Below are 18,624 nucleotides of genomic sequence, written 5' to 3' on the forward strand. Positions count from 1 at the left end.
ATATCCATCCTGAACTAGGTAAAGTGTCTAAGAGAAGTGAAAAGTCTGTAGAGCTAAAGCTGAAGGAGAGGCCGCGTTCCAGAGACAGCAAGGAGACAGAGAAAGAAAAACAGAAAAACTACGAAGTCAATCTGCCCCCGACTTAAGAATTCCTTCGATAAAGAAGAATTAGTGCTAAATGTCATGTAAAATGAATATGTATGAACTTAATTTGAAACTGTATGCATATGCATTTAGAAAGAGAGATAAAAAGGAGACTCAGAGTCTCCAGGGGCACGCATGCCCTTTTGGAGAGTCTTGCGTCCGGCGCGCGTCGTAATAAAGCATACCAAGCTTTACAACTTTTACAAGTTGTGAAGTTTCTTCTTTTCTCCGCAAAACATTTTGGCGAGCCAGGCAAGAGTTCTCTGTCCCCGCGGGGGCAGGGGGGATAGACGGACCTCCAAGGCGCGCCCCAGGATTTTTTCCTGGTGGGGCTCCGCTTGTCTCAACTTGCCACCTGCGAGGACAGACAACGACCCGCTGGCCTGCGGAGGAGAATACGGTATGTATGGGGCCCCAGGGGAAGAAGAACAAGAAAAGAACAAGAGAATTAACGACCCAGAGACGTCTGAGATCAGCCGATAGAGCGGCTGTATTAGAGACGAGGTTCGTTCCATCGTCCTGATAGAGCAGGACTGCCAGCGGCTCCGGGGTAAGCTAGCTGCAGCTGATAGAGCGGCTGTATTAGAGACGGGGTTCGTCGCCTCGTCGTCCTGATAGAGCAGGACTGCCAGCGGCTCCGAGGGTAAGCCAAGTGAACCCGTGTATGCGTGTATTAGAATTCAGATTCTGATAAGGCAGAGCTGAATTCGCGTATGTTTCTTCTGTTTGTGCGTGTGTGAGTGGTGTCCAGACACTGTGTTGCTGTATGGTTAATGTGTGTGGCCAGTGCACTGTGTTTGTGATCGTGCAGGTGATATGTGTATGGTGTATAAAAGAGAGTAAATCTACAGTGCCCTACAGTGCGGAGATGGGTCAGTACTCCCCGTGTTTGAAGCAGCCGAGTGAGGCCAGAAGCGCCAGCTGCAGCAAGCTGCGAGAGAGAAGTGCCCTGCGGAGAAGCGAGTGGAGGAATGTCAGTGATGGTATTTATCGTGTTTGAATGTAGTGATTTGTGTAGATTTAGTACATTTTAACCGTGAGTATGAGCTCAGAGAGTTCCTTTGCCTTAGATGTTTAGACTTGATCTCTAGACTGTGTGCTGTTATTTTGATTGTGTCCAGGAAAAATTGATTTGAGTAAATGCCGAATTATGGTGTGCTGTGTTGTGTTGAGAAAAGTGAGCACTTTGAGAAATATGCCCTTCCCCAGTGATTTTGTGTGGTGATTTTCTTCCGCTGCATTGTAGTAATTTGATTCTCAGACTGTATAGTGGTGTTTGTAGAGATTTTAAGATTTTGTTGCAACAAGAGTAGCATTTTACATAAGAGAGCTATAGTACGGTGATTTATGTTTAACTTCGATAAAGTGAGTTAAAAGAATTCCAAGAATTCTCCCCCTCACAGCAATTCAAGCCTTGGCTCTAGTGAATTTGAGATATGGCGGGGGGGGGAGAGTGCGTGTGTCTGTGTCTGCAAGTATATCAGAGTTTTGGCTGTGACTAGCACAGCCCTTTTGCAAAGCAGCAAAACAAGTGTAAGTAGACACAGTGCTTAATTAGATTGTGCAAGAAGAGAACTAGAAAAGACTAATATTTTGTAAAACAAAGTTTATATAGAAGAGATGAATGAGATGAATTAGTTAATGAGACTTATGAGATTTATGAGACTTTGGTTAGTACTGCAGTAAGTCTTTACTAGAAACAATCCGCTGAAAAGATTTAAAGTTCTCTGTAATAAACAGAATAGCCAGCCTTTGCGGGCAATTTTAGGGAGCCTTTGGTACATCAAGAAGCTAGCAGGCTGTGTGAGGTGACAGTAGCTGCGCCCTGGGCACAGGGACAGCTTTGGCTGCCCTGTCTCCCCAGAGAACACGGGAATGGCCTGTGAGCAAAAGCTAGATGTGCAAGTATTATTGCAGTGCGGTGTTTATGAGAAACACTGGTATTGCTGTTTTGCTGTTCCAATAAGTGTCAAAGTACACGCCCCGAGTGTAAATTAAAAGTTTCTAGTCAAGCAGATTCAGAACCTAAAGTCTTAGAGCTTGTGTGTGAGAATCACATCTGATACCTGCCACCTGGAACTGTGTGTATAAGAAGAAAACTGAGAAACTACTGTGAAAGTCTGTAAAAAAGTTTAAATAGAAGCGAGATAAAACAAAGAGAAATAAATAATAAGAACTGACCAAAGCAAACAAGTTCCTAAATTAGCCCCTTTTAAAAAAAACTCATTAAGAGAAGGTTGCCAGTAAGAGCAGCTCAGAAAATAAAAAGATTTATAGTGCTTCATTGCTGTTAGTACTGTTTTATAATAAGAAAATAAATGAGATAGTTTTTGTATGCTGAAATATCTTTTGTTTTAAGAAATCACCCAGAATAACAAAGAAACTGTGATATCAGACTGCTCTCTAGTCTTAGCCCCTAAAAAAAAAAACAAGGCAAAGAAAAAGCAAATCAAACGTTGTTCAGCATGCAGCATAAGATAGCAACGTATGAAATCAGGCAAAGATTATCACGCTGAAATGCAAAGCAATCACAGTTCGCAAAATGAGTACATATAATTTGTAAAGGCTTCCTCCCAAAGTAAGAGAAGAAGAGTAAAAGTAACCTTCCCAAAAGAGAAAAATTTTTGTCAGCACAAGAGTCATGTGTTCAGTTTTAAATAAAGCTTTAGTACCTGTAGAGAATGTTTATGTTGTAGTGTAGAGAATGAACAACTAGCCAGTCTGAAAAGGCATACTTTTGCAAACCTTTAAAGTAACATGTGTACTATGTGTACCTAAAAGCTTTTGTACAATTCGCTCAATTTGCTAAATATTCTCAAATGAGAAAAGTTACTCTAGAAGCAAATAATATAAAAATGTTAAGCTTAATATTAACAGACACTGAAATTAAGAAAGACATTAGTAAGAAGATATTAGAATAAGTAAATAAGTATTTTCAAGAGTATGAGCCTCTGCTGCACCAGAGAGAGTGAAAGATGCTCCCCCATGAGATGCTCCCCCATCAAGCTTAATGAAAAAACACAACCAGTGAGAACTGAGTAGTACCCTCAAAAAGAAAGTAAAGAAAGAATCAGTCCAATAACTGGTAGTACTAGATTAAGAACTGTCAATAAGATAACACAGAATTTGTACCCTGTAGTAGCAAATCCATAGACCTTACTAACTTGTTTAACACCTGAGCTAACCTAGTTCACTGTTTTAAGCCTAAGAGATGCCTTCTTTTGCCTCCCTATCCATGAAGCCAGCCAGAACATTTTTGCATTCAAACACAAGCTCACACAGTCCATGTGCCTGAAGGCTTCAAAATTCTCCACTCCGATTAGAGAACAGCTTGCAAAGACCCAGAGTCCCAAGAAGCTCCACAAAAAGAAAAGAGGCTGTTGCAGTACATAAATGATCTTCTAGTAGCCACTCAGACGAAGGAAGCAAGAGAAGCCTGGACGGTAAGCCTTTTGAATTTCCTAAGACTCCAAGGATGCAGAGTCTCAAAGAAAAAAGCACAGGTAGTGAAACAGAAAGTAATCTACCTAGAGTAAGAAGTGAGTGCTGAGCAGCAGACTTTAAGGCAAAGAAGCCCTATGCCAAACCCTGAACCCCAGACAACGAAAGAACTCCAAACCTTCTTAGGCATAGCAGTGTAGTGCCAGCTGTAGGTTCATAATTGTAGACTGTTCTCCAAACCCCTCTATGCTCTTATTGCCAATAAGAACTGAGATCTCCAGTAGACAAGAGACACCACACGGGCCTTTCTCCAGCTAAAGAGTCCCCTCATGTCAGCTCCAGCTTTGAAACTTCCAGATGTAAGTAAAGCATTCTTTCTATTTTTCCATGCAAGGAATTGCTCTGAGAATATTGGCTCAAGACTTGGGTCCATACCAGAGGGCAGTTGCTTACCTCTCTAAGCAACTAGATGCAACAGCCAAAAGATGGCCAAGTTGCCTCAGAGCTGTAGCAGCAGTTGTGCTGAACATTCAAGAAGCACACAAGTTTATCCTGAGACAAAAATGACTGTGCTAGTGTCCCACACAGTGTCTGTAGTACTAGAAGTAAAGAGTAGCCACTGGCTTTTCACCAGAGAGGTTTCTGAAATACCAGGCCATCATGGTAGAGCAAGATGATAGAGAGATAGTAGTGACTAATATTGTCAACCCAGCTTCTTTTCTCAATAGAATCAAAGAGAAGCAGTACACCATGATTGCCTAGAGACCACTGAAGCTACCCTACTCCAGCCGCCCAGACTTAAAAGACACTCCTCCGGACGATGCAGAGACCTAGTTCACTGACAAGAAAGCGACATTGCAAAGTTCACAGTGACTACCTGCAGAGAAGTAATAGAGTGTAGACCCTTACCAACAAGTACCTCTGCACAGGATGCTGAGATAAATGCATGGACCCATGCCTTAGAAACAGCAAAAGGCATTCAGAGTTGTGCGTGCACATAGAGCCATCTGGAAGGAGAGGGGACTGCTGACCTCACAGGGAAAGAAGAGACAGTCCAGCTGCTGAAAGCAGTTCGGCTACCTGAAAAAGCATATTAAAGCACACCAGAGAGTGAGCTTAAAATTAGAAGAAAGAAATGAACTAGCAGATGGAGAGGCAAAGAAAGCAGCAAAGAGTGAAGTACAGATTTTCCTCGAAAGTAAGCCATAATACAATAATACTAATCAAAAGAGATGTACAACTGCAAAGAGTGAGCTACCATTGAAAGAGAGCTAGTAATCCCCTCCCATTTTCGTAGTTACTAGTGAAAGAAAGGCACTAGAAAACACACTAAAGCCTAATTACTTAAAGCCTTTTATAGAGTGTAGCTCCTTTCTCAAAATGACCGAGGCTGCGAGTGATACAGAGTGCACTAGAATGAAGTGTTGACTTTGAAGTAGTAATCCCCACAGGCTTTCTAGAACACACATCTGATTGAAAAGACTGTTGTATCATTATCAAGAATCTATATGCCACTATCACTCAGGTGAGCTGATAATGTGATCCTTGCCTCCAGACTAACCTCAAAATACCCCCGGGCCAAAACTTAGTCAGACTGAGAGAGGCCATGGGCCTGTATAGCAGTGGCAAATCAACTTTTCAGAACTCCCAAGGAAAGGGGGGTATCAGTATTTACTAGTATTAATAGATACATTTTCAGGGTAGCCAGAAACATTCCCCACCAGAACTGTCAAAGCTCAAGAGGTGACCAGATCATTTTTACAAGAAATAATACCACGCTTCAGAGTTCCAGCCACAATATCCTCAGATAAAGAATCACCTTTCATTTCCAAAATAGTGCAACAGATTAGTAGCCATCTAGGCATAGATTAAGAACTTCACACCCCATACTGCCCCAATCAAGCGGCCAGGGAGAGAGAATGAATCATTTGATTAAGCAGCAAATCATAAGACTGAAGCAAGAAGCTCTTCCACTAGCACTATTGCAAATTCAAACTAAACCTTTTGAGCTAAAAAAATGCTGAATCCTTTTAGAATGCCTTATAAAAGACAATAGAATACAAGGAGAATGTCCAGAATGTCCACTTACATGGTGGCATTAAGCAAACAGCTCAGAGTAATTGAGAAACTTGTAGCTAGAACTCAGAGCAGAGAGTTAGATAGCCTGGAGTTGATGTATATGTTAAGTCTCTTACAGAGAAGACTTCAGAACCACAGTGGGAGAGACCACTGCAAGTACCTCTCACCACCTTCACTGCAATCAAAATCAAGGAGCAAAATGCTAAATCCATCACTCTCGAGTGAAGAAGGCCCAGAAGCCCCTTCAAGAGTGACACCAAGAGACAATGAACTAAGACTAAAACTTATTCAGGCAAAATGAGTATATTGCAGTCAAGAGTAGCTCATACTTTAGTGTACAAAATTGTTTTATATAGAATTATAACTGAAGTTTTAGAACTAGAGAGTACCTCTACCCAAAGCAATGCTGAATGGCCTTAGTCCCTGGCATTTAATCAGTATACTAGATCCATAAGAAAACCTTCTGAGATAAAGAAGGTTTATATTAAACATATCTACTGTAGTAATCCACGAAAATCAAGTATGTGAAGAGTAAGAATAGCAAGAACAAGAGCTGTGAACACTTCAAAGAATCTGAAGCGAAGAAATCAAAGTAAAGTGCTTAGTCATCAAAAAAATAGCTTATGAGAGACCAGATGTAATTAGTGTCTGAACCTCCCCTGGTGTATATGAACACCAAGAAGTCTGTGATAACCTAAATGAATCAGACAGTTAGTGTAATTTCACCCTGATACAGCCTGTAGGCAATGAATTTAGGCTCTTCTCTCAAGATTTCCCCTCCATTATCTTCTACCCTGAACACAGTCCACAGCTTGATCTTAGCTAAAGGCAAGGTAAGTGACCAAGAGAGACATTCCTGCTTGCCACACATCTAGGAAATCAAGTGCTTTAGAGAGAGAGAGAGAAGTTCAATTCCCTGAAGTCTCTACATTTCAGAACAAACATCTGTCTCAAGTATGACCTAAACCTCTGTCAGATACACTTGTGAAGTGTGTCTGAATTTGTAGTAAGAGCCCAGCACATCCCTCTAGCAAAAAAAGATGATCATGGACAGAAAGCAGTTCCTGTTCCCCATAACAAACATCTAACTGGCATATTAAAGACAAGATTAGAAGTTTTAAATAGAATTGATTCAGAAATACTAATGAATAAACTAGCTGCTGCAGCAAGTAGCCTAACAAAATTGAAGCAGCCTTTATAGTAATCTCTACTAGCATTAAGAATTAGCCAGTGACAGATTTCAAAAGTACTGCCAAAGTAAAGAAGAATGAACAGGCCAGAGACCAAGACCACAAATTGATAGTAGAAGCACTTAGTATAGTTCAAGATAATGTGTCTTTAGCTTTCAGTTGTATACAAGCACAGTTATAAATACAAGCAACAGCAACTCTGATCATATAAGAAAAGAGTAAAAGTAATTTTCCAGCTGAAATTCAGAAAATTGAATAAGATAATGCAATTGACTTTGAAAAGAAGTTTTAATCCTGGTAGATTATAGTAAATTTCACCTATGATCCTATTTCTAATGTAGCCACTGCCTTTGTGCTTACCATATGTAATGCCACTGTTTATGTTATCCATCCCATCATTGCCCTAAGATTAAACCATGAAGAAACAACACTCTATCCTTCAGAACATAGAGTGTGGGCACAAAAAGATGAATCAAAAGTAGCAAGTAGTAAACTTAGAATCCTGCATTACTAGAGAACAAATAAGATTCATTTGTAAAAGCAATACTGCTAATGCCCAAGATGTGTTTGGACACTGAACAGAGTATTTGTCACTTTGAAATTCATCCAGTCACTAACCAGAAAACTGTGCTCGTATATACTAGAAAAGAGTGTATGTTTGAGAACTGCTTGTGCTGCTGTACAAATTAATAGCAATGATGTTATTCTGTCTAGTAGAAACCATTCTAATCTCTGTATTTGTATTTGTAATTTTGTTAAGATTATTGAGTGTGATTTTTCGTATTTAGTACCAGTAACATCCCACCAGCTGATTACAGCCAATTACACAATGTATCACAAACTACCACCTACCCCTATCGGGGTGAACCTTACATTAGTAAAACAATTAATTAAGCACCAAGACCTATTAGAAGTCTTGAAAGAAATCCGAGAAAGTAGAAAGAAAACCTTAATTACTGTCCAACATGGTACAAAAGAAATAACCAGAGTTCTACAAAGAATAAAATACAGATAATCACTAGTGAGATGTGATCTTTAAGTGATCACCAACTGCAAATAAAACCTTTGATAAGTTGTGCCACCCTATTCTAGTTTTACTAATATTAGTTGAGATAAGCTTAAGATTATCTATTACATTGTTAATTTAGAACTAGAAAATGCTACAACGAATAGCTGTACTAACCTCTTTGTCAAATGTACATAGTAAAGCACTAAAAGACACTTATTGTCGTAGAAATTTTCCTTAAGTAAAAGAATTTACTTATTTCCTAGGAAAGGGGGGAATGAGACAGAATATCCATCCTGAACTAGGTAAAGTGTCTAAGAGAAGTGAAAAGTCTGTAGAGCTAAAGCTGAAGGAGAGGCCGCGTTCCAGAGACAGCAAGGAGACAGAGAAAGAAAAACAGAAAAACCACGAAGTCAATCTGCCCCCGACTTAAGAATTCCTTCGATAAAGAAGAATTAGTGCTAAATGTCATGTAAAATGAATATGTATGAACTTAATTTGAAACTGTATGCATATGCATTTAGAAAGAGAGATAAAAAGGAGACTCAGAGTCTCCAGGGGCACGCATGCCCTTTTGGGGAGTCTTGCGTCCGGCGCGCGTCGTAATAAAGCATACCAAGCTTTACAACTTTTACAAGTTGTGAAGTTTCTTCTTTTCTCCGCAAAACAACAGGAAGGGTTTCAGAACATATCCTTGGAGGAATCACACTTGTAACCAGATTCCAGGAAGAGTATGAATCACTAACACTACCCTTTGAGGTCAATGACTCTGAAAGGGTTTTGCTGATCTACTAGTCCATCCATCTGGGCTACAACATTCCAAACACAGCTGATGCCACAGCACAACATCCTAAAAGCTAAAGTCTACACAGATGAGACCTACTTCTCTCTTTCCATTAAGAGATCTAGTAGTTTTAACACAGAAAGCAAACAGGTTTGTCAAGCAGGATTTACCTAGGATAAATGCACACTGACTACTCAGTAATCATCGCTCTCAGGCTTCTTCCACATTCGGTCCCGGAGCCACTCCTCTTTTCTTCCTGCCTCACCCCCAACACTTCATCACACTGTCCCTTTGAGAATAGCTCCACAATTTCAGGACCCTGCAAAGCAACTTCCTCACCACAGAGATACTCAACAATTAACTCTATCGACATCCCATCCATTAAAATGAAAGAAGGGAGAAGGAGCAGGGGAATCAGAACTTTTATGAAATAAGTTGCTAAGATGATTGACAACAGGTTGGCTGAAATACCAAACAAAAAGTGCAGTTTCGTATTTCTGCAGTAGGTAAAGATTTAGATGACCCACATGCACTTTACAGACATTTCTTCACAAACACATACACAAAAGAGCATAACTATTTGATCTACCCCAAAGGCAAGTGTATATAGTACAATTGCGAGAGGGAATTTTGAGGCTGGGATCTAGGAATCCTACCTGCCAAAGCTGGGATGCTGACTTTGTTCCACTCCCACGGCTGATCATACTCATCTGCAGGCCTGTCATCATCCTGTGGCAATTTGCTTTCTCGTAAACGGCGACTCACCACACTTTCAGAATCAGATTCCACACCACTGCCTTCTGGTTCATAGGGTGTGTCATAGAGCTGCATGTTTTTCTGATGGGACTTCATGCCTTCCTGCTGTTGAAACTCTGTTGGCAAGGAGGAAAATTGCATCAGAATCACTGCTAACCACATCTTATCATTACAGTCTATAATTTTAGAGCATTCAACTTCCACCCATTTCTTAATAGCCACGTAATTATAGAGATGACAAGCTTGTACAAGACTTCTAAATTCTACACTGGTAACTGGCTGGAAGCAAAAGTTTGCTCCAGTTAACCACCACAGCTTCAAGCCTCCACCAACATTTCCCAGCTTGTGCAGAGCCAGATTGCAGGAAGCACACAATCCCTGTCAGCTGCTAAAAAGCACACTCACGAGCAACTGTACATAAATTCCCAAGAACACTGAAATTTGTGTATAGTTAGCTCTTTAGGAAGAGATGGTTCCAAAATGAAATTTGAAGACACAAAGAACAGAAAAAAAAAAAATCCCACAGTACAATACAATAGTATATGCTGATAAAAAACAAGTTGTCTGCCTTTACACCTACAGAATATCAGCAAAAAATGAACTAGAACTAGAGTAAGAACTAAAAGACCTAAAAGAAATCTAGAACTAGAGTAAGAACTAAAAAATGAACTAGAACTAGAGTAAGAACTAAAAGACCTAAAAGAAATCTAGAACTAGAGTAAGAACTAAAAGACCTAAAAGAAATCTAGAACTAGAGTAAGAACTAAAAAATGAACTAGAACTAGAGTAAGAACTAAAAGAAAAGCATTAGAGCTTATCTCACATCAAAGCAGTCGTAACAGCAGCTCTCGGCTGCCTGAACAGCCATCAGAACCAAACCGTTTTGGGCAAAATCAGAAGAAGCAGTAAGGAGGAACAGGCACAAGAGGTAGCTCAGGAGATCCAAGTGATACATTGTGGGTACCTTCTTCCCCTCATGTGAGGTGCAGCCCCAGGACAGATTACCAGGTAGGTCATGGGAAGTGTCTTCATTCTTTTGAGTTTACAGAGCCTTGGTTAGGCAAAGTCACAGTCCCTGCATCTACTCATACAAAACTGGGTGGAGTGAATGATAGACCAGGTGCCTGTGCTACCATTCAAACAGACCCAGGAAGGCTGGAAAACGGCACACTAACAGGCTAGAAAGCTGCTCACCAGAGAAGGACTTTGGGGTCCTGAAAGGCAGTAAGTTACCACAAGCCAGCAATCCACCCTTACAGGAATGAGGGACAAGCCAACTTGGGGTGCATCAGGAGTGCTGAGTGCAGATCAAGAGACGGGATTTTTCCCCTCTACTCAGCACTGAAGAGGCCACATCTGCACTGGTGGGTCCAGTTCTCACCTGCCCAGCACAAAAAAAAACACAGAATACTGCAGGAAGTTTCAGCAAAGGCCATGAAGCTCAGTAATGGGACTGAACCACTTTTCATATGAGGAGAGACTGAAAGAGTTGGGACAGGCTAGCTGGGAGAAAACAAGTTTTAGTGGGAACATTATCAATGCATATAAACACCTGATGGAAGACAGAGAAGATGGAGAAAGACTTTTATTGACAGTGCCCAGTGACAGGCCAAGATATAACAGGCACAAGTCAAAAAATATGCAATTCCATCTGAACACAAGAAAACACATTCTGACTGTGATAATGGTCAAACAAAGAAATAGGTTGCCTGGAGAGCCTGTGAAGTATCCATCTTTGGAGATATTCAGGATCTGACTGGACATAGTTATGGGTAATCTATTCTAGCTGAATCTGCTTGAACAGGATTTTTTTTTTTAATGTAATATCAAGAGGTCCCTTCCAAGTTCAGATGTTGTGTGATTATACTGATCACTGCAACAACAACATAATATAGCAAATTGCAAAGTTATGAAAAGACTCAGAGAACTTTTTAAGCTACAAATGAAAGAAAGACCTAGAGCAGTTCTCTGTTAAAACAACAAAAGTCATAAATCAAGTAATATATCAACAAGAATATTATAATCAAGTAACTTCTCCAAACCCCTTCAAAGCACAGTGAAAAGTCTGCAAAATGACAGTGCCCTTATTCCTTGAAAAAAAATTATTTCATTTATGCATTAAAAATATGGTAATTTTGAAGAAATATACACCAAAAGTGATGCTACAAGCAAGACACATCCTCTTCACTTCTATTTATGAACAAACACATCAAGAAAAAATGCTGCATTGAGAAAAAAACCTGTAATGGAAAGAATACACTGCTATCTCCAATACTTTGGTTCAGAAAGAGAAACATTTTGGTTTTTTCAGAAGTTAGAAAACTGGTATGTATCTTTTTGTCTTTCGCACTGTGGACCCAGTCAATGCTGCACCAAGAAATGTGCATTTCTGAGGAACAGAAGCTGAATCAGTTGAAAGTGCCAAACACAAATTTGTGTGCCAAATACAGCTATGCAATTGGCTCTTTGTGTGTGAGCATATTTCAATACAAGAACTCTTGCCTGACATTTTTCTTTTATCCAGAAAACCAAAGCATCAGTCGATACACAAAAGTTTACCAGTAAATAGAAGGTGGTTCATGTTCAGGAAGCATAATTAGAAAAATTATGAATATTTGATTCTAAAACAGAAGTCTTTCTAGGAAAAGCTACAACCTAGATGGAGGAAAGTGCAGGGCCAGGAACTGGACTTAATAATGATCCCTTCCAGCTCACCACAGTCTGCGATTCTGTGATATATAAAAACATATGCATGCATGCATGCACACACTTCTACACACATATCTCCAATCTCTTTTGTAAAGCTTTGTATAAATATGCTTGAAAATTCACCTTTGATTTGTAAATAAAAGTAATTTTACCGAAAGCTAAATCAGAAAAAGTTCCTTTCAATAAATGACAGAACAGATGAATCTGTACCATAAGCAGTGTTAGCATTATACACACAGATAGCTCAGTGCAAACTTGATATTCAAGAATTGAATAATAGAAGACAACAGCACATTTGTGATGAAGCCTTTCCCATGGTAATTTTACAGCCTCTAACAGTGACAGCTCTAAGGGCTAAAGTCTTTGGAAAGATTAGGAAATAAAAAACTTTGTTAATTTAACTTTTTGTTTAGAAATTCACTTTTATGAACTACATAATTAGAATTCTTATTGCTGATTAAAAGTACATTTGTATACAATTCAGCATTAAGTTACTAGTTATCAGAAGAAGTAACAATTTAAGTTTTGAAAGCACTAATTTTGCTAGCAGTCTGGAAGACTCCCACAGACAATTCTTGTTCTCACAGATCAGCAGTTATTACTGAATCAGGCTCCAGAAGTTTGGGCTCCTGTGTAAAACCAAGAACTTGACTAGGAGAGGTACCAAAACAGAAACAACACTATGAGATACAAGACTCAACTTGACATTGTTCTTCCCACTTGGTGAACAATTCTGATACTCACATACAGAACAGAGCTCCACAGGACATGAAGCCACATCAGCCACACCTAACACTTTAATAGCCCTAAAAAACTGAACAGGATTACACATAGATGCACTATATTTCTGAAAATAGTTTGAAGAGAATTAGGGGATATATCATTAAGGGCAGAGAACAGCTATGAAGCCAATGAAGTAGTGTTTTCAACATTTCTTTACTTCTTTACCAAACCAAACAGGTGAACTTCTACAGCTTGCCTTGCAAAAGGTCGCAACAGACTAAAAAACATATAATGGGCCAGATGCCAATGCCTATTTCCCTCACCTCAAACTAAAGCATGCAGTAACAAGAGGTCAAACAATGTAGTTGCACTGTTAAAAAAAGTTCTGATAATATAAAAACCCATTTTCCTAAGTAAAGCACATCTGTAAATGTCACCAGGCAGTAATAAACTCAATGCCATTTACAGCCCATTTTTAACATATCTTTTGATGAAACACTAGACAAGCAAAATGCAGGAGTCTTACTGCCACAATCATGTAAGGAATGTTAGTTACAGAGATGTTCCCTGAAGTTAAGGGCTTGCAAGAGTTTTTGTTCTCCTGTGTGGTGAAAGACAATGACTCTGTGCAGGTTGGGGTTCCTGCATCACAGTAACAGCACATCTTGCTCGTCTACATCTAATATGCAGGAAGAGTCTAAACCTGCACAAGATAAAATCCCTGCCTTATATCAATTGCCTGATTTTTTTCAACCCCTGCTATTCTATTGGGAAAACTTTTAAACAAATTGCATGCAACCAATCACAGCATCAGTGGTAAGACAGACATAGGTGGTTCTTTATCAGTCTGACAGCCATCTGTACTTTACTGAAAACCGGGGAAAACTATAGTGGAATTGGATATAGTTACATTAACTTACAGATTGATCAACAGCAGCACAATAAAGCTGTTTTTACTTGCCAGTATGTCAGATTTCAAAGTGCACAGGCTCACACATCAGGTGCAAAAGTGATAACCCAGACCCATGTCCATCTCAGCTACTGCTATCAAGACCAGTGCCAAATTAAAATGAGAGTCCTTCCAGTTCCTTAGCTGCTTTCTCTAGCCAAAAGCCCTGTCCTAGTGAGACAAATCCGACTATGAAGATCTCATGCTGGAAACAGTACAAAGATACAAGCTCAACTTTTGAAAAGCTACCACTGAAATTGACTTTCAAGAAAAATACCAGGGTTATCAAAGCCCTTTGTATCTGACAAGCCTAAGAGCAATACTCAGGACAGAGAACAGAATTCTATTGAAGGGATTTTATAGAGGACATTTAGCTGCATTCAACTCCATTCAGCTGTAGAGAACTCACAGAGTTTATCTGGCCAAATTCTTGAATAAATCTTCATCCTACTTCAGAAAGCATGAAACAAAATACTTGGAAATACTCCTAACTCCAACAAGCAGCTGTTGCTAGAAGCCCTTTAATGTAAGTATAATGATTTTCAAGGTCATTTTGGCATGCAGTTAAATTTGTTCAAATACATAGTTATTTGCAGGAAGCCCAGTAGATTCATCTATTTAATCTGTTCATCTATTTAATGCACATTAACATGTAAACACTATGCTAGAATAAGGTTGTACAGAGGACAGCTGTCAAGCTGTCAGCCTGAAGAATTTCTGTCCTCCTACCTTTGGATTCAGACTACAGATGGTTGCTTTTTTCCTGCTCTCTTTCCAGAAGTCAGCATTTAAACAACTTCAATCCCACTGACCTGGATTTAGTTTCCTACTAACCAAATAAAAACACAACCTGCTATTAACTACGAGCAAAACTGTAACCAGCCTGCAGTGAACACCATATACTGTGCTGCTATTCAAGGCACACAGACAGACCAAAGATTTATCATCAGAAAGGTATCTAATTAAAGCAAGCAAGCAAGCAACTATAGCCTTAACAGAGTCAACTTCTTGCATCTTTTCCTCCTAGGTATACGAAATTCCCTATAGGGAGAGGGAGTGTTTCTGCAATGACAGAACAGGCTAACCTGTCTTTAACTAGGATAGTCAAAGCAGAATTATGAACAGCAGAACTTGTGGAATGTGGATTCAAACACTTTATATTCAAAAGCCCTAAAAGGGCAGCCCACAAAGTGTTTGGAGAACTTGCTATAAGCATACTGACTTTTTGCAGATAAGTCTGGGAAAAAAAAATAAATACCATATTTAAAAAAAAGAAATAGTATGTGAGAACATAACTCAGGAACAAGACCTGTTTGAGGACAACAGCCAATTGCATTTCTTGTATTCTCAGCTACCACTGAAAACCAGAAATTATCAGTGGAAGCAGAAAGAAACTTGAAAATGCTCAGGTTCACATTGAGAGGTATTGCTGAGCATCTGATGCATTTCCCCCCCGACATTATCCTGACAGCCTGGCAATCTCTAGCAGGTAAAGGTCACATCAGGGCCAGATCTGATCACAGACAACAAAGACCCATTTGCAGGAGTGCTTGTTATCAAGGCGTAAGTTTTTCTGAAATGCTCAAACCTCTGCTTTACACATGTTCTGCTCTTAAGGCCTCTAATGGAAAATCACTGAACTGGCAAGTAATCACATTGAAAGGCAGTGAGCTGTTTGCTCCAGGTGTATGGGCAGGCAACAATCAACCACTAACTTGCCAGTTAGCCGCAGGCATAAGACAGATTAATGCAAAGATCACCCTGATATGAACATTTGCTTCCATTGAATTAAATCCCAGATAAACAGGTCAAAATACTCAGCCAATTGCTTACTTATCCAAGCCTTGCTATTACTGCTTCTTTTCAAATCCATTTTGGAAAGACAGTATGAAAATATTTTAGGACTTGTGATGCAGAATTCTCATTTTATCACTACAAAGCCTATTCATTAGAGAAGTTAAGTTTTACCTCTGTTCAAATTTTACCCTCAGGTCACCAGAAATCAAACTGCTTTTCCCTCTGCTTCCAGATCCAGCTGGATGCCTCCAACTGCTGCGATACAAGGGAGCACCAATTATATTCCAGTGGCAGGGAGAGCTGTTTTGCTTTGAGACTGCAGCAACTACAATCCAATGGTAATTATTCCAGATTTTGCTACAGGAAAAGCTGAATATGAGAAGATCTTCCTTCCCTCATCTTTTCTTCCAAACAGAAGCCAAATGACTCAGAAGTGAGCCACTTTCCAGGAATGAACAGACATTTGTTCCCCTGTTCCTTGTGAGGGCTTGGCATAACCATATGATGTGAAAACCAACATCTTCACAATGCCTGCATCATGCCGGAAATACTACTAAAGTCCAAGTATGACTCATTACCCCAGGAAAAAGCATTCAAAGCAACATTACATTCCAGCAATCCTGATAAAGAAAAGTTGTTAGGCTAGTCAGAGCAGGGGCAGGCAGGGAGAAGACTGTTTATGATAAGTATCAATAAACCAGCAAAAAATCCAAATTAAAATTTTCCACAGAAGGTATGTACTGGATTAAAACAAGCAACCACTACCCTGCCCAAGAGGACAGGAAGTACACATTTGTCTTTGTGGGTGGGAAGGGTGAGGAAGAGGAGGGGTGGGTGTTGGTGGAGTCAAAGGATGCTGATTAAAAAAACAAAACACATGGGAAGAACACCTAAATCCTGGTGGCCTGGAAGGACAGCCATACTGTTTCTAAAGGACATGAAAATTATCTTTGGAGATGTATTTCTCTTTTGGCAGAGGCCAAGAAATAAAAATATTAACTTTCTCCGGTTCCCTGAAGGCAGAAATTTATTCTATAAAGCCTTCCACCTCAACACCATATTTTCTGATAAATAAGCAGTGTTTAACTGTCAGTTTTAAATTCTTGATTTCTGCAGACTTCTCCTCTTTGGAGGTGCTTTGATGCTGCTGACCTACTTAGTCCTTGCACATTTTTCAGTAAGACAGAAGAGGAGTAGGGATGCCCTTTTTATTTAGATAAGGGAAAAAAGAATCCAAAAAGCTCTGCAACTCTGTACATTTACTGCAGCTTGACCAAGAGCCAACTCCAGATGCTGCTACAGACAGTTACATCACAGTGCTATGTTCCTGGTTTGTTTGTAGGTTTTCTTGATCTCCCTGGAGTACTGATCTTTGGGATGCAAGAATCACTGTTTCATGGTCTAAACAGAACAATCCAAGTGGCAACAGTGCAAACCAAAAAATTTAAGATCCCCATTCCATGCTCTAAAACTTCTAAGCTGTGTAAAAGACGATTCATTTCTTGAGATAAGAGGGAACAGAAGCCCTCTGGAAAACAGAACGCTGTGCTGGAATTTCCATGTACGCCAGTTAGTACAAGAGTTCTCATCAGTCCAGGACACAAACTCCAGTGTCCCAAAATATTTGTTTTAAGATTAGCACAAACAGAATAAATTCTCCTTGAAAGCCATCCTAACACCAACATCTAAATGAGTATTTTAAACAAGCTAAAGCTGTCCCATGTCAGGACAGAGAAGTTTATAGTGACAATGACTGTTTCCTGCAGTTAGATCAGTCCTGCTGCTCATGACTGCTACCGATGCTGCCCTATGCCCTTGCCAGTGCTCTTCAGAAAGAAAAAATCTCACCTTCACAGGAATTACCTTGAGAGAGGGTGGGAATGGAAGAAGAAACCATTCATAATTTAAATGCTCTTCAAGACTCACACAGAAGGAAGATATTTTCTTGCATCATGTCTGCCTGTGAGAGTCTCTGTTTGCTAAAAGCTTAGTCAAAAGAATCAAATTACCAAATGAGATCAAAATTATTTTTAATGAGTATAAATATATATATTTATATATTCAGGATGATATTGCAAGGAGTGACTAGATGGGAGCAAAAGGGAGTTTATAAGATCAAGACAAAATAGAGAACTGTTTCCTGAGAGCTGCAGGTTTAATTCAATGAGAATTATACAGAAAGGAGTTATCTTTTTTCTGCACGTTACTGGGTTTGAGCACAGCCTCCTAGGGATGTGGGAGAGGGCAGAGAAGGATAAGTAGATAGACGCCTCCCTCCAGACTTCCTCCCTTTGATACAAATAGTGGGAAGAAGTTCCCTACAGGTACAACTTACATGGTACAGTAAGGCAGTAGATTTTTGTAGCCAGAAGAAATGCCATATCTGATTTAACAAACTCAGATGAGGTGTATTCTCAGCGAGATGAGACATGCTATCTTCTCTTAGGCACCTGCTAGCATTTGCCATAGAAGGAAGGAGAAGAACTCCTACTTAATAATTCCTACCACAGATTTATTCCATAGACCTGGTGGCCACATCATCAAGAGGAACACAGAAATGTGAATTGTGCAATGTTTTCATCCAGCCTGTGAATGACTGCGTCACCATGATTAAAAAAGAATCAACCAACCAAAAAAACCTCAAAACCCCCCAATTGCCAGCTGAAAACATAGCCTGAAACTTTCCTGGTAACTAATGTCCATTATTTTATCTTTATTAGTAATTTTTAAAAAGAAAAATGCTAAGAAAACAAAGAGAAGTCAAAGCATTGGAAGCAATATCTGACGCATTTGTTACAGCTCTTTCCCCAACCAGCATTCCAGGAAGAGCAGGCACTATCAGTACTGTTTCCTCCTTTGGCAGGACTTAAAAGCCACACAGCATCTGCACGCTAAACCATCTGGTTTTTCTCCTGTTCACTGCAAGGAACAGCCACAGTGATTATTTGCCACAGTGATCATTTACAATTTTCCAACTGGCAAACTGCAAACAGCAGAGATCAGCCACTGTGGTTATTTGCAATTTTCCCCACTTTTACACGCTTTC

At 39.7% G+C, this 18,624-nt stretch overlaps 1 protein-coding gene across 1 annotated transcript in view; it reads right to left on the reverse strand.

Moving 5' to 3' along the window:
- The window catches only part of SHB (SH2 domain containing adaptor protein B), a 67,374-nt gene that overhangs the window by 22,002 nt on the left and 26,748 nt on the right, over window positions 1–18,624 (reverse strand). Inside the window, exon 3 of the mRNA XM_005486291.4 lies at window positions 9,301–9,516. Within this exon, the coding sequence (XP_005486348.2) occupies window positions 9,301–9,516 (216 nt within the window). The remainder of the gene's footprint in view (window positions 1–9,300; window positions 9,517–18,624) is intronic.

Source organism: Zonotrichia albicollis, chromosome Z, assembly GCF_047830755.1.
Source record: "Zonotrichia albicollis isolate bZonAlb1 chromosome Z, bZonAlb1.hap1, whole genome shotgun sequence".
Classification (NCBI taxonomy): Eukaryota; Metazoa; Chordata; class Aves; order Passeriformes; family Passerellidae; genus Zonotrichia; species Zonotrichia albicollis.